The 13,877-nt window shown below is 42.8% G+C and overlaps 1 protein-coding gene across 5 annotated transcripts in view; it reads right to left on the minus strand.

Annotated features, from left to right (window-relative positions):
• The window catches only part of CSMD1 (CUB and Sushi multiple domains 1), a 2,004,702-nt gene that overhangs the window by 210,532 nt on the left and 1,780,293 nt on the right, over positions 1-13,877 (minus strand). For all 5 annotated transcript variants that reach the window (XM_053900776.1, XM_053900775.1, XM_053900774.1 and 2 more), the window contains one exon: positions 7,596-7,700. In XM_053900776.1, the coding sequence (XP_053756751.1) occupies positions 7,596-7,700 (105 nt within the window). The remainder of the gene's footprint in view (positions 1-7,595; positions 7,701-13,877) is intronic.

Below are 13,877 nucleotides of genomic sequence, written 5' to 3' on the forward strand. Positions count from 1 at the left end.
TGTCTCTACTCAGTAGCTTAATCTGTGTGAAGGACACACCAGATGATACCACTTGCCCGATGGAACCCTTTCAACGACTTCCGATCGCCCTTACGACGAAGTCCGCGCTACAAGGTGCTGTGGTTCTCCCCCTTGCTCACCCTTGGGCCTTATTTCTACCTCTCTTCTTACTGTTAACACTGCTCCCTCTACTCTAGACTCTTGTTCTCTTCACTTTCATGCGTGTGCTAGACACGCTTCCACCTGGGCTCGGTGTGACCATAGTTTCTTTGGACTCTAATGCCTTCCCCTAAGTGTTTTTGTGACTGACTACTGTTCTCCCACCCTTCCTTCAAAACGTATTTTCTAGCTAAAACAGAGCACAGCAGTCATCCTGCATGTCAGAGCTCTGTCTACTTTCTCCAAGGCACTCTGCACAATCTGTAACCATCACGGACACGCTAGGTTTTCTCGTTTGTTATGCCCCCCGCTAGAATTTAGATTCTATGTGAGCAGAGACCACGTCTGCTTGTCTTGTCATGACTCTGTCCACAGAGCCCAGAGCATGCCGTATATGAGAGATGTTCGGATAATTCATGATGAATGCAGGGATGCCCACACATTACTTGAGCTGGAGCACGAATGAGCGAGGAGGGAGGAACGACTATCACTCAGGGGTGGAATGAAGGCAAAACGTGCACGTTCTGTGAAAGCCACTCCACGTAGAGAACAACCAAACACAAAAGTAGCCTCAAATGACTCACAGGGGCAGATGCATCAAACGACAACAGTTCATTTGAAACCAGACTCGTTTTCAATTCTGAGTCACGAGCGGCCTGAGTAGCAGCATGATTGATTTAATGCTTGACGATTCCCCCGAGCAGCATCCAGAAGGCCAGCTGACAAATACACGTTAGGCCAGGACCCACCTCTTAAATAAGTGTGGGAGCAGTAGGACTCCACAGGTGCAATTTTAAGATAAGTCCTCGGTTCTATACATCGCACTCTTGCCCATTCACAAACTTAATGCCTAAAATTCCAAAGACTATAGAGAAACTTTCGTTCAGTGCTATATTTGCCTCTAGGTGAGTTTTTAAATAATGTTTTCTGTTGCCTAGCTTACTTTATTGTAACAGGATGGTATATAAGACATATAACATGCAAACCATGAGTTAACTGACTTGTTTACGTCGTCGGTAAGGCTTCTGGTCAACAGTAGGCTATTAGTCGTTCAGTTTTGGTGGGTCACAAGTTACACGCAGAGTTTTGATGACTGGGGGTTTGGCACCCCTTAACCCTCACACTGTTCAAGGATCAACTTTAAAAACTTCTGTGGTCCTCGGTAGAGTTAGAACTTGATAGAAAACTAGGAAGACATGAATAATTATCAGTTGATGTGACTTGAACCGATTTTTAAAGGATTAAGGGAGACATTCTTTGTTTGCCAAACTGGAAGTTAATAGAGGCGATTCTTGGAAAGAACATTTAGAAAAAAATCTTATGGATTTTTAGTATATAAATAAACACAAAAAGGGGCTTAACATGAAGTGATTAAGAAGATAACTTCACTATACCTTTGAATGAGTACTGGTTTACGAGATGTTCACTAGGTGGGAAGCAGTGAGCTTTAATCTCTGAGTACACAGAGGGAAATCTCTGTAAACACAGTGACAGTTAGATTGAAGCTCATTCTTGTTTAATTTCTCATCCCCTGTGATTTTATTCATGCCCAGCATTCAAGCTGAGAAACCTTATTAGTATTAATGTAATACTAAAGTGCCATTGAAACATTCATTAATAATTTGCAGGTATTTATAAAGATCATTGTAATCATTGTAACCGAATCAAAGTTGTCAATATTCGATTGTGATAACATCCTACTAAAAAGATTTAGTACTTTTGATTTCAAAAAGCTCAGTGCATTTTCCAGAATTCAATCTTTATCTAGATAGTTTGTTCTGAATTCCTGTTTTGAAATGAGTACACAAAGGAAATAAAATATGGTACCTACTGAATCAGTGAACACAAGCAGGAAGGAAATTAATGCGGCTAACTGTATTATATTCTCCACATTATGTAAAAAAAATGATACACGACCGTCATGCAAAGTTCATTTCTGCGTTTTGAAGACAACTAACTTCCTTTGCAAATTGTAAGTACCTTTTAGAATACAGAACAAAGGAAATCATCTCTTTTAATTAACTACTACATTTTCCTTTTTGAAAAGAAAATGATGTAAATAACATCTATTTCCTTTTTGCTTGTATTCCCACAAATTCAAAGCTACATTTAATGCTGAATGATGTCATTTCTTTTATTCTATGTGTCCAGTACATTTATACCTTCCTCCTTTGTTTCGCTGAATCAAATATTTGGAAAACAGGTCATTTTAAAAGGAAATTAGACAATCTTATCTTTTTGACTACATACCTTTTGATGAGGTCTTATACATTGATGATCTGTAATCTTGTTTTCACTATATGCTTAACTACCGATTATATAAATACACGTGAGAAGGACTTAGTGAGCTATCGGTTCTGAACTGGTTGCACTCGAAATAACAACACTGTATCACAGAGCGCTCTAGACAAATGAATGTTTAAAAAACACTGATGTCAAAATCAAATCAATAGTAAGATATGTTACAAATATTTTATAACGGTAGATAATCACTTCAACTAATGACAATAAACACACTGCTAAAATGTGACAAATAACAAACCTCCAGCTAACCCTCCCTTGTAAAGGAGTAACATGCAATTCAAACAGTGAGACTCACTGTATTTTCTTCTCTACCAATTTTCCTTTTCTTCCTCATGATAACTACACAGCACTGATTCAAACTCCAACCGGTTTCAGAATAAATATATTCTAAATGTACTAATTACTGCAATATTTTTGTCTTATTCTCCCCTATCCTTTCATGTGATGCTGTCATTGTCATAGCTTGTATGTTCCTGGTTCTGATCCACCAGTATAGTCTTCTCTGTGGCCAGATCCCTAGACATGGGACAATGGCCTTCACATCGGGCCGTGTTCATAGCTGGGCTACTATTTCAAGAACGGGGGCACCGCAGGGTGCCTGGGTGGATCAGCCGGTTAAGCGTCCCACTCTTGATTTCAGCTCGCTCATGATTTCACTGTTCGTGAATTCCAGGCCCATGTTGGGCTCTTTGTTGAGCCTGGGAATCTCTCTCTTTTCTCTCTCTCTCTGCCCCTTCTTTGCTTGTTGGCCCTCTCTGTCTGTCTGTCTCTCTCAAAATAAATAAATAAATGTTTAAAAAAAAAAAAAAAAGAAAGAAAAAACTAAAGAATGGCTCCCGTGATGTATTATAAGATGTGTGAAGTCTATAGTGCACCATGGCTTCTCTGTCTTACTCGCGTTCCAGGGGCCAAATGTTGTATCTTAGAGACTCCAGAAATATTATACTAGCTCCACTGGGTTTCCCAGTAGTGAACGTTGACAAGAAACAAAACAAAACAAACAATCAAACAAAAACTCATGATACAAACGCTGAAATAAAAAAGTTCCTGCGTACGCAATGATTTTGGTGCTGTTTTCACCAAGTGCCACGCATCAGCACCAAAGGGGCTTGCATAATTGCAGCAGCCTTGTGCTGGAGGTAAAATTCACTCATGGCTTCGTCACGCTAACTCAGGACAGATGTATTCAATGGGGTGTTGTAAGGTTTGCTGCAGAATTGAGGTTAAATATCTTCCAACTTAGCGAGGCAGAACTATGTATCAGGTACACCCGAATAATGGTGTAATTTAAAACAGAAGGTTTTAATCGTGGAAAGTATGGTTATTAAATAAGCACGGGTATATGTAAAAATCAGAATAGTTTCTATTCAAAAATTTCTAAATGGGGAATAGCTCTAGATTAGATGGACTTATTCTGCTAATGATGTATCTGTAATATAAACATATTATCAAATTTAATTCTATAACTTATCTGTAAGTATTTGTAAAATTTTCAGTTATGATGAAAATCCTATATTACTGTGTTACAATTATGTACGTGTTACATGGATGATAGACATAGATAGACCATCTTTTTTCCAAAATGAGCATTTCAAGGGGTGCCTGGCTGGCTCAGCCAGTACAGCATGGAATTCTTGATCTCAGGGTCGTGAGTTCAAGCACCATGTTGGGTGTGGAGCTCACTTTAAAAAAAAATTGTAAAAAAGAGCATTCAAGAAAAGCTTGTCCCTGGTTAACCTAAAAGAATAACTTTGGTATTTATATATTTATCTTTGGACAAGAGGAAACCCACAAAAGGATTTCCACTCCCACACAGGATATAGAAATCTGAAAAATAAGACACTATTTTCACTTTAACAACGAGAAAAATCTAAACTGCGAGGTCCTAACTTTTCTTGAACTCGTCCAAGGGACGAGGTAGCAGGTACCCAGGTGACAGCAAGTCCAAAGAACAGCCTGTTCCAGGAGATCCAGGACACGAAGCTGCCTCTGTGACAAATACAGGACAAACACGCATGGGAAAGAATGAAACACTCAGGCCATCCTCTTGGCAAACTGCCAAAGGTCCGGAAGGGGCTCAAATAGCTCAGGGACCCAGACACAGGGGGGTGTGCCCTTCCTTATTTCAAATAAGACAAAGACAAACACTCCGGCAGGGTGCATGGCTTCAACCTTATTAGCTCTCCTCCCACCAATTCCAGTGAAGTCAACCAACCCTGGTCTATTGCTGTATATGGCACATATCATGTATGTCAATGGACACGCTTATGTTCATATATATCCAACCTTCTCTGCTCTTTCCTGCCGAGTTCTAGAATGGCTACCACCAGACTGTTCCCCAGCGGCAGGTTCATGCTACGTACCCTCGGCTCAGATTTCATAATTTCCAGGGTAACCCAGCATCATCATTGCCTACGTACATCTTTAAGGTTCCATGGTATTTGCTTATTTGTTTTGTTCTGTTCTGGTAGTTTTTCTGAAGAAAAGAGCCCAGAGCAAGGGTGACAACCGTGTCCGTCTGTGTAGCCGTGTCAAACTTCCTACCCAGATAGATAAAATAAAAGAAGGACGGGGGCGCCTGGGTGGCTCAGTCAGTTGAGTGTCTGACTCTTGATTTCGGTTCAGGTCCTGACCTCACGGTTCATGGTTCAAGCCCCGCATCAGGCTCTGTGGGGACAGTGTGGAACCTGCCTGGGGTAGGCTGTCCTTCTCTCTCTGCCCCTCCCCCATTCACGCCATCTCTGCCTCTGTCAAAATAAATAAATAATTGCTGAAAAAATTAAAAGAAGGACGTCTGGCTTCCAGAACGTGGCGCCCTCAATTGTGCCGATCTTTTGAGCTTCCGCTCGGACCCCACAAGAGAACCCAGATCACCCGTATCTGATCAGACCTTCCTGGAATTGCTTTCTCAGTCATTAAAATTTTATGCTTCATCCCCTCAGATAAAAATGTTTGTTTTCTGTTGGGGAAATTCCTATCAGTGCTCATCCGGAAAGATGGCCCATTATCACTACCGGGGCCAGGCGCTCACTTCTGGATGAGAAACTGAAAGTCTTCACGGAGAAGCAGGTGCGGATCAGCGATCACAGCTCTGGTTTCGTGCCAGACAAGCCGCATCTCCAACACCGACCTGCAGGCTTCCTTCCCTTCCGCGTGTCCCCCAACTACTAGTGACCCTCGGTGTCACTGTTCGTCAAACGCAACAGTGCAGGCGCTGCTCCTGCCTTTGGTAAAGCGCCTTCGTGACGAAGGGTCTCTGGGCATTCCGTGGGTCACAAGCAGGGTGACTAGAGCCTGTGCGGGCTGAAGACACTGTCTTGTGTCCTTTCTCCTGTAAAAACCGGGCGTACCTCAAAAAGAGGGCTTTCTGAGGACAAAGCAGGAAGGAGCTGCGACATGTTTAGACCTGGCATAGGGCGGGGGCTTTTGTTGTTTTTACTATGATCTCACGGATATCAATTTTAGGAACAAATCTGGATTTAGAGGCTTGTGGACAGGCGGTACCTATTTTCAGGTAGATGCAAAAATAAGTCAAGAGATTAAAAGTATCAGACAATCTCCGGGCAGTTTATTTCCACGGTCCCTATACTGTTTGCTGTTGGCCTTCTTAAGGTTAATTCTATGAACACGTTACATAACCCACATTTTAAACTCTGCACGTAGGATGAGAACAGAGAAACGAGCGCCTGTAGATACACAGAGGCTAAGGGAACACATGAACGACACAGGTGGTATCAGAATGGTGCTGGCATCGAAAAACAGCCACTCCGAGCGAATCTTAACCAACAGGACTGCAGCATTATGTTTGGCCAACTAAAATATAAGCACATTAAGTAATTACGCAAGGCTGTGGATTTGTAAATACGATGCATTTCGGTGAGAAAGATCTTGGTGTTCCTCTTCTAACGAAGTGCATGGGCGGGAAATAGCGTGAAAGGCAGACAATTATATCGTTGAACGAATCATTTTACTAGCACCTCTCTTTATGAGAAGTAAGTGAAAAGCCCGAAGCCACAAGATAAGTTTGGAAGAAAGAGATAAGAACATTCATCAGTTCTAACACTGCTGAAAGTATTAGCGAATTTATTAGCGCTATCATAAATGAGGTTGAGAGTTTCCTATCTACAGATGTTCACGAAATGCATCAGAGTGGCAGATTTTTTCCAGACATTTCCTACGTAAATAACACCCACAGCATCCTTTTACACTGTCACCAAAGTAGTCCTATTCAAATAAATTGGGATAAACTTGCATACAAATGCCTGTAATAAGTAGGGAAATTTAACCGAAACGGGAAACAGCCCTGTGGTTTGTGTCTGGTCCGGAATATTTATCATCAGCTGGAAATCTGGCCTTTCAAAAACACGCATGCATTTTCGTCTCGGCGAACTGTTTATCTCCATTCAAAAGATCACTTATTAAAGCCATCCGTGTATTTGCTTATTTGCAACCACTTATTAAAGGAGATGGATATCGACATCAAGCATTTTTAGCGCTTGAAAACACGTCCTAAAATAAACCTGACTCTCATTGGAAACTCTTACTTCGTTTTTACAAGGTTTACCTGCGTCATCAAACGCCAAAGAAGATTTGTGAATCTGACCTTTGTCAACCCATTTATCAGACTATTAACTCACTTTTCACATTCATTTTTAAAAGGTTAGCGTCTCCTTCGCGACACCTTCTTCCAATTAAAATGAGTAATACATGAAGCGGGCAGCGTGCAGCGAGGCTCTGTGATAGCCCTGCGCCACCCACCTTGGAGGCCTTGTGACCATAATCGGCTTGCAAATGATGACTCTCTGGGTTTCTGGACGCTAATATAAACACCACTCACAAGAAAACCAGGAATAGCACACACGGTTACTTTTTGTGCTTCTGAACAATTTTTCCAGACACGAACTTCATTTATCCAACGATTCCAGATACTAACTGACATTTCCTCATTAGTTTGCTCTTTATACTATGTATTTCATGGGGACAGATTTTGTATGACCCAATTTCATGCAACTTGGAGAGTCGTTTTGGGACGAGGATATTTTACTATGTGATGAGGGCACGGATTTGTTTTTGCTTTCAGAACATGACTCGATATAACAGCGGAAGCCGGATGCAGAAAGAGGGGACCTTACTTTTGTACTCCAGGTGAAAGCCCGCGGCTGCCACGCTAATGTCAGACTGGAAGTGGAGACAGAGCTGATTGGACGTGCTGTTCAGAAGAGCTGGGACCGTGGTTCCTGAAAGAAACAGGTGGGGGACTTTAACATCACAAATGCATTCACTTTCCTCTAGAGAAAATATACGGGTTTATCTGTTCAGGTTTACAAAGCCCTGCGGTCTGTCTGAGCGCAACCTACCGAATCTGAGTACGGGCTTTGATGCTTCTGTCCTTTGGCGCCTTTCTCTTGTGCGAGTACAGCAAAAAGTTGCACATCTCTCTGCCCCCCTCAAGCTGATGTGACGTCTCTCTAACGTATCAGGGTATGAACACACAAATTCTTACGTTCTACCAGGCACTGGTGCACTGGCTTTTCAAGTGCCATTCTTTTAACAACACAATCATTTTATTTGTCTGTTTGTTTTGTTTTGACTTGAACAAAGAGGGAAAAACTCAAATGAGGGGCATCTGGGTGGCTCAGTCGGTTAAGCATCTGACTCTTGGTTTCTGCTCAGGTCATGAGCTCATGGTTTGTGAGTTCGAGCCCCGCATCGGGCTCTGCGCTGAGAGTGCAGAACCTGCTTGGGATTCTCTCTCTCTCCCTCTCTCTCTGTCCCTCCCCACTTCTTTCTTTCTCTGTCTTTCTCTCTCTCTCTCTCTCTCAAAATAAATAAATAAACTTAAAAAATATTTTAAAAACCTCAAAAGAGCAAGTCTTATGGAGGTTGGGGGAGCAGTTAGCCTGGGTGGACCGATCTGAAATACTGATAAAATGCTCCTTTTGACTACACATTCTCTTTTCCATCCATAGGTGATCCAAACTGAAGAATGTTCCCACTGAGATCTGCAAACAATTCCAACTGAGCATGAGTGAAGAGGAAAATACAGGTGTAGGACATGATGCTTGCTTTCCTTAAAATGTATTGACTTGTGTTATGACAAACAAAAAGTCAGCAGGAGAGGTATCGATGGCAGGGACAAGGGTGATAGAGGAGCGGATACTGGAGGGGGCTGAGGACAAGGAAAATGCTCCTCAATCAGAAGTGTAAAGTATTCTGGGAGGATGGACTAAATATGGGAAATGATAAGCGAGTTTAAATCCCCTTGTCTTGACATGCACGTGCTTCAAGATGAGGGTGAACCTCATCACGGCACAAGAAAATTACTACAACCAGCCGCACTGGACAGAACCCTGCTGTGGAAAGAAGGAAACGCTGTTTTAAATAACGGAATAAGGAAATGAGTCCATAATTATCCAAGACAGATGAACGTTACTGCAGAGGTAAGATTCTCCAGCATCCTTCTCTCTGTTTCCATGATCCCGTTTCCTCCACCAGCTTTCTGTCCACAAGCCAGGTACAGACTCCCGCTGCCCTCACCTCTCCAGGTATCCAAAGGCCCTTTGCGGGTGGAGTGTGCAAACCTAACTCATAATCTATGCCTGTAAAACCTGGCCAACCCCCTGTGTCCCCATGTCAGTCAACAAGCAGTTAGCATCCGCTCATGGCCCGTCACAGGCTTCCTTCTCTCTGCGACCCCACCCTGCCATCTGCCAACAGGCCCCCTCTGGCCAGCCTCCTCAGACCCTCCCCCTTCACCGCCATCACCCCAGGGCCAGCCACCAGTGAGTACGATGAATGCAACGCTCTCCCGACCTGTTTTCTGAATCTCCTGTTGCCCTCAACCAATTCATTCTCCACCCAGGAGTCGGAAAGCTTTCTTTTTTTAATGGACATATGATTATTTCATACGGAAATTCTCATGGATTTTTGATGATCTTAGGATGGAATTTCAGCTTCCTTGATTTGACCTAAGACCCTGCATGATCTAACCAATGTCTACATTTCTAGCTTCTTCTCTTTCACAACTCATGTTTTCTGTTGGAGGTGTTCCCATAATTATAGGCCTATGATGCTCTTTCTCTTTTCTTTTGACCCATTTTACCCTCTTTAAAAAAATCAATTGTAACTAACATACATTTTCACATTAGCTTCAAGTGTACAATGTAGGGGTTCAACAATTCTATACATCACTCAGTGCTCGAGATAAGTGGACTCTTGATCCCCGTCATCTATGTCACCTGTCTCCATATCCTCCTCCCCTCTGGTGACCATCACCCTGCATCTAAGAGTGGTTTTTGTTTGTTTCTTTTTTTATTTGTTCATCTCTTTTGTTTCTTAAATTTCACATGTGAGTGGAATCATTTGGTATTTGTCTTTCTCTGACTGACTTATTTCACTTAGCATCATACCCTCTAGATCCAACCATGTTACTGCAAATGATAAGATTCCTCTCCTTTTTATGGCTGAGTAGTATTCCAGTGTGTGTGTGTGTGTGTGTGTGTGTGTGTGTGTGTGTGTGTGTACGTCTATGTTATCCATTCATCTATGGGTGGACACTCGGGCTGCTTCCATATCTTGGTTATTGTAGATAATCCTGACTTGGGTCAGAGAGAAGAGGCCTCAGAGAAAAACTTAGGAGGAAGAGGGAGGAAGGCGTCCACGGCACCCGCTTGTTGGCCTGACTCAAGACCTGTCCACATCGAGACAAGAAAGAGACCTCCACCAAAAACACCGATTTTTACCCATTTGTGTTCATTGTGTATGATGTTTGCTGTCTTCTCTCTCTGGTATTATTTTTGTGTTCTCATGTACTTTTTCTAGTGGTTTTCCAACTTTAAAATATTTTAGGTCCAGGAGAGTCAACATACAGTGTTATCTGTATAGGTACAGTATAGTGATTCAACACTTCCCACACCAGCCGGTGCCCTTCACGACAAGCATTTTAGTAAGTGTGCTGCCCTAACAAGTACCAGTTTTGTATTTTTAGATAATCTTTGCAGAAAGAAGGACATGTTACCATTGATCTAACTAGTCTAACCAAATCAGGTGCCATGACAGGATCTGCATTACTGTCTGCCTGGTTTTACCTGCAATTTGGGGTAACCAATGACTTTTTCTGCTGCATTTTTAATTTTTATTTATATTTATTTATTTTAGAGGGAGAGAAAGCATGAGCGGGGAGAATGGCAGAAGGACAGACAGAGAGAATCCCAGGCAGGCTCCATGCTCGGCGTGGAACCCAACAAGGTGCTGAATCCCACGACCCTGGGATCACGACCTGAGCCGAGATCAAGAGCTGGACGCTCAACCGACTGAGCCACCAGACGCCCCGACTCAAACTCCTTTAAACAGTGCTGCCCTTCCTTGCTTCCCGCCCATGCGTCTTCTACCAAAGACCAGACAACGACCCAGTTACCCTCTCCTCTAGATACCACCCAGGCCGCCCTCGTCTGTAGCAACACAGCTTTTCTCTGCCTTCACGTGTAGGACAACACTCCTCTGCAGGGCTTCCTGCTTGGTTCAGTTCTTTCAAATTTGCTCTCTTCGGGAGACGAGACCCTAACTTCTACTTTCCAAAATTTACTTCACAGCCTTCATGGCCCAGTAGAGGAATCTGTACATACAGGTATTTACTGCACATTGTTCAACTTTTTGGTTTGCTTGTCTTTGGTTGACTGAGTTACGGTGTGGTCAGAAAACCTGCTTCCACGCCTGAGTCCTGACACAAATTAGCTCATCACTGCAAACATCTTAATATGTTCCAGTTCCGTAAAATGAAGATGATATATGTATTTTTAAGTTTATTTGTTTAGTTTTTGAGAGAGAGAACACAAGTGGGGAGGGGCAGAGAGAAGAAGAGAGTAAGAATCCCAAGCAGGCTCCGTGCTGTCAGCACAGAGCCTAACGTGGGGCTCGAGCTCACGAACCACGGGATCATGACCTGAGCCGAAGTTGGATGCTTAACGGACTAAGCCACTTGGGTGCCCCGAAAATGAACACGATGTTAAGTCCCTTACATGTGAGTAATAAATTGCCACGTATGTGACAATGCTGTGTGAGTGAGGTTCCCTCTACGTGTTATTACTGATGGTAGCAAGGCCTGAATGACTTTGTTTGCAGCTCTAGGATGAAATATAACCACTCGCTCCTCTACAAAAGATGCCGGATCTTGACGCCTCGGGGGGCACACCAGACACACGGGTACCAATTAGCGAGGGAGGCCTGGGAGGGTGCCGTGCAGGGAGAACCTGGCCCCAGCTGGAGGGAGGGCAAGCCACACCTGCCGTGAAGGGGCGCCCACGGGGGCCTCTCTAGACTGCCCTAACAGGAAGTTATTCCCAGCACACAAAACCCAGCTGGGAGATGTTTTTAAAAGTGTTGCCACAGGCAGTATATTTTTGATCATATTGTTTTACTGTGACCTAGATAGAGCAACACCTAACACAGAAAACTGAGAAATGGTATTAGAGCCCTACAGATTCTACTCTCAGCACAGACAAATTGGTATGAATTTTGATCTATTCTATTCATTTATAATTTATAGCCTGCCTACTTCCAAAAATGATTGTAGATGGCTTAGAACACAAGCCATATATATACATATGTATACATATACATATGTATATATATGGCTATTCAAACAAATTTTTTTAAAAAGTTCAATTCATTCAAGAAGTCAATTGTTGTTCCCAAAATGTGTACCTTTAACAACTACTTGTTCTTGTTTGTTTTTACTCAATAACAAACTTTTAAAACGGGTTCAATATTCTCTTATAGATATTTTTTAAAGTACCATAGAAATAAAGAGTTTAAATATTGATTATGCTTTTAAAAGTATTGAAATGTTAAGACTGATTTATAATCCTTTTTCCATATAAAATTTTTAAAAAGCTCCTGTTAAAAAATTTCAAATCATTAAAAAAAAATCAAATCATTTGTACCTCAAAAAAGATTCAGGATGCCTGGCTCAGTTGGTCAAGGGTCCAACTCTTGATTTCAGCTCAGGTCATGATCTGATGGTTCATGGGATCGAGCCCCATGTCGAGCTCTGTGCTGACAATGTGGAGACTGCCTGGGATTGTCTCTCTCTCTCTTCTGCCCCTCACCCACTCACTCTCTGTTTCCCTGTTTCTCTCTCTCTTTCAAAATAAATAAACAAACATTAAAAAGGTGCAAACATAGCATGAACACACCACATATCCACTGTATCTTTCTATACTACATAATAATTATATTTATCTCTATTACTAATTTATACATGTGTGTATATACGACATTATTTTATTCTAAACAATTTGTAAGTTACAAATGTGATGGCCCATTTCTTGTAAAACTTCAGTGTGTGTTCCTTACAACAGAACATCTCAAATCAAGGAAAAACTAACACAGACACGGTAGTTCCAAACATGCAATCCACAGATCTCATTTGATTTCCCCCAATACTGGCTTTCGTAGCAGAAAGATTCTGTCCGTGATCATGCGGCACATTCAATCTTTGGCTCCCTTCGTTTTCTTCCATCCAGAAGAGTTTCTTAGTCTTTTCACGCCTTTAACAACTCGATACTTTCCAAAAACACAAGCACGTTTTTTGAGTGGAATGTTTTTCAACTTGAGTCTGTCTGATGGTCTTTGCTATTCGACTCGGCCTATGCATTTTTGGCAAGAATGTTAAAAGCCGACACCGTATTCCTGCCTGGTTGTCTCATCCGCTCCACACTCGGTCTTGGGGGTGCAAGGGGGCTGTTGTGCTCGGGCTGCACAGGCTCCTTCGGGGCAGTTCCTCCAAACCCTGCTCTCGGCGCATCACGTTGGTGTTAGATGGGCCGGGACGGGGGTGCTTTCCAGCAACGCAGGTGCAGCCCCACGAGGAATCAAGCTCTCGGATGTCTGCTTGCTTTGACAGCGGGTCCATCAGTACACCCGTTCACACCATGTCCGTTACCGGAGGCCCCACCACTGACGCTGGGCCAAAGTGGAATCTGCCGGGCTTCCCCCCTCTGGAGTTCCTACTCTCCTGCTCTCAGTGAGTACCAATTAGGCGGGGAGATGCAACGAGACCGTGAATGCGCCGTTTCTCATCAGAATTCGGCCCAGCAGTCCTGGCATCCATGGATGTTCCAGTTTGAATTGCTTATCTTTGGAACAGTTGCCAAGTGATGATCTTCTCATTCCACCTTCCAGCCAGATGTATTAGTTTGCGTGCTGTGAGGGAAATTGTTCTTCTTCATTCATTTCGTTTGTGCATGTAGCTACTTATATTGGGATGGACTCATAGATTTCTATTTTAGACAGAGCAGCTCGTTGTGTGTGTGTGTGTGTGTGTGTAATGTTTTTTTCCTACCAGAGCCCTGAAAAATGAGGCTTCGTTTCTCCAAGAATATTTGCTCCTCTAGGGAAAAACAGTATTAAGTTGG

The sequence above is a fragment of the Panthera pardus genome, unplaced genomic scaffold (assembly GCF_024362965.1).
Source record: "Panthera pardus isolate Hobbes unplaced genomic scaffold, ASM2436296v1 HiC_scaffold_13, whole genome shotgun sequence".
Classification (NCBI taxonomy): Eukaryota; Metazoa; Chordata; class Mammalia; order Carnivora; family Felidae; genus Panthera; species Panthera pardus.